The sequence below is a fragment of the Nicotiana tomentosiformis genome, chromosome 4, assembly GCF_000390325.3.
Source record: "Nicotiana tomentosiformis chromosome 4, ASM39032v3, whole genome shotgun sequence".
NCBI lineage: Eukaryota > Viridiplantae > Streptophyta > Magnoliopsida > Solanales > Solanaceae > Nicotiana > Nicotiana tomentosiformis.
Genome location: NC_090815.1, coordinates 45,096,501 through 45,098,680, shown reverse-complemented (window position 1 = coordinate 45,098,680; position 2,180 = coordinate 45,096,501). Strand labels below are relative to the sequence as shown.

The 2,180-nt window shown below is 37.2% G+C and overlaps 1 protein-coding gene across 1 annotated transcript; it reads left to right on the top strand.

Annotated features, from left to right (window-relative positions):
• The first annotated feature begins 285 nt into the window (after positions 1 to 285).
• Positions 286 to 1,164, top strand: LOC138909601 (uncharacterized). The gene is made up of 2 exons (XM_070200807.1): positions 286 to 464; positions 792 to 1,164. Exons 1-2 carry the CDS (start codon positions 286 to 288, stop codon positions 1,162 to 1,164), a joined length of 552 nt encoding a protein of 183 aa, XP_070056908.1.
• Positions 1,165 to 2,180: the final 1,016 nt, after the last annotated feature.

Here is a 2,180-nt window from a genome sequence, read left to right as displayed (position 1 = left end):
GTGCAAATACCTAGGGAGGAAAATGCAGAAGTAGAAGCGTTGGCAAATCTCGCGTCTGTTGCAGATGTGACAAATATAGAAAATGCCATTGTAGTACATTTGTTTCATTCAGCACTCGATCAAACTAAGAGTGAGGTAAATTTCAATAATTTAATTTGGGATTGGAGAAACGAATTTGTGAACTTTTTGCAGTATGGTATCTTGCCCGAGGATAAGAATAAATCTCAATTGTTACGATTGAAAGCTGCCTAGTACTGCTTAATTTGCGAAAATTTATATCGTAAAATGTTTGGTGGACCTTTATCACAGTGCCTCGGACCATCGAAAACGGAGTATGTAATGAGAGAAATTCATGAGGGGCATTGTGGCAATCATGCCAGGGGAAGATCTTTGGTGAAGCCATTAATAAGGGCAGGATATTATTGGCCAAAAATGGAAGAAGAAGCAGAAAACTTTGTAGCAAGGTGTGATAAATGTCAATGATATGCTAATAACATGCATCGACCAGCAGAACTATTACATTCAGTTATATCACCGTGACCCTTCATGAAATGGGGCATGGACATCGTAGGGCCTTTGCCTCAAGCCAAAGGAAAGGTATGATTTTTGTTGATTTTAACGGATTATTTTTCAAAATGGGTAGAAGCAGGTGCCTTTAAACAGGTACGAGAAAAGGAAGTCAAGGATTTCATTTGGAGAAATATTATATGTCGATTTGAAGTTCCAAAAGAGATCGTCTGTGACAATGGCCCACAATTCATAGGCACAAAAGTAACTGAATTCTTTCAAAGTTGGCAGATTAAAAGAATTACTTTTGCACCTTATCATCAAGTGACCAATGGGCAAGATGAATCGACAAATAAGGTTATCATCAATAATTTAAAAAAGCGATTGGAAGAATCAAAAGGCAAATGGCCAGAAGTACTCCCAGGGGTGTTATGGGCTTACCGAACAACGACAAAAACTAGTACAGGCGAGACTCCATTTTTAGTTATGTACGGAACAAAAGCTTTGATTCTGGTGGAAATAGGTGAACCAAGCATGAGATACACGCATACCAGTGAAGCAACAAATATGGAAGGAGTTACGGGTAAATTTGGATTTGACAGAAGAAAGGAGAAAAGCATCATTGATGCGAATGATGGCTCAAAATTAGATGATTGAACGATTTTATAATAGGAAATCCAATTTGAGGTACTTCAAGATTAGGGACTTCATCCTCAAAAAGGTGTTCCGGTCAACAAAAATGGCAAACACAGGAAAGTTGAGTCCAAATTGGGAAGGCCCGTATAGGGTTAGAGGCATTGCTGGAAAAGGAGCGTATGAGTTGGAAACCATGGACGGCAAGGTGTTACCATCAAATTAGAATGTTGTCCATTTGAAGAAGTACTACTTCTAAATGAGGATAATAGCCACAGTTAGGTATCACGCAAGTTCAATTTTATTTTATTCTTTTGAATTTTACTAACCATTTTAGATGATAGGTAAAAAGCTAGCCTGTACCAAATGATGATACTAGATCCGAAAGACACGCGGAATACTGAATTATTCTCGGTCTAGGTTACAACTTTTCTGATGGGAAAAGGGGTTATGTAGTCACCATCTAAACAATTATCTCTGAGTCCCGTTTGTATTTTCCTTTCAGGAAAAGGACCAAAAGAAAAGAGTTGATCCAGTATTCGAGATTTCATACTTCAATGCTCCAACATTGGGGGACTATGCATATGGAAGGTTACACAAGGAATGAAGATGTATACCAAGGGCATAGTTCAACCTGAATCAAAACCTTGAAGACTTTACCACAAAAATATTTCAAGGTGTTCAAGCTCGCAAAAAGGATGCAAGATATTCCCACGAGCTTTTAGGTTAAGGCCATAAGTTTAGTCGCAGAAAGAAATACTTGAATTTGTAAATCTTCTACAACGAAAGCAGTTATGAAAATGTTGTACGAACAAGTTATGAATACGATGTACAAACTTACTTATTTGAGAGTTCAAAAAATAAAACTTCCTCAAATTACTTTTTATTTCATATCTACTTCATGTTTCATATCTTTGCAATAATATGAAGATGAGACGCCATCTTCATCAGTGCCGTTAACATAAATGGGCCCTCTTTTATGAAAATCCGTGCATATTGAACTCATGGTCTATTAAAGCTTTTTAAGCACAAGAATAAAG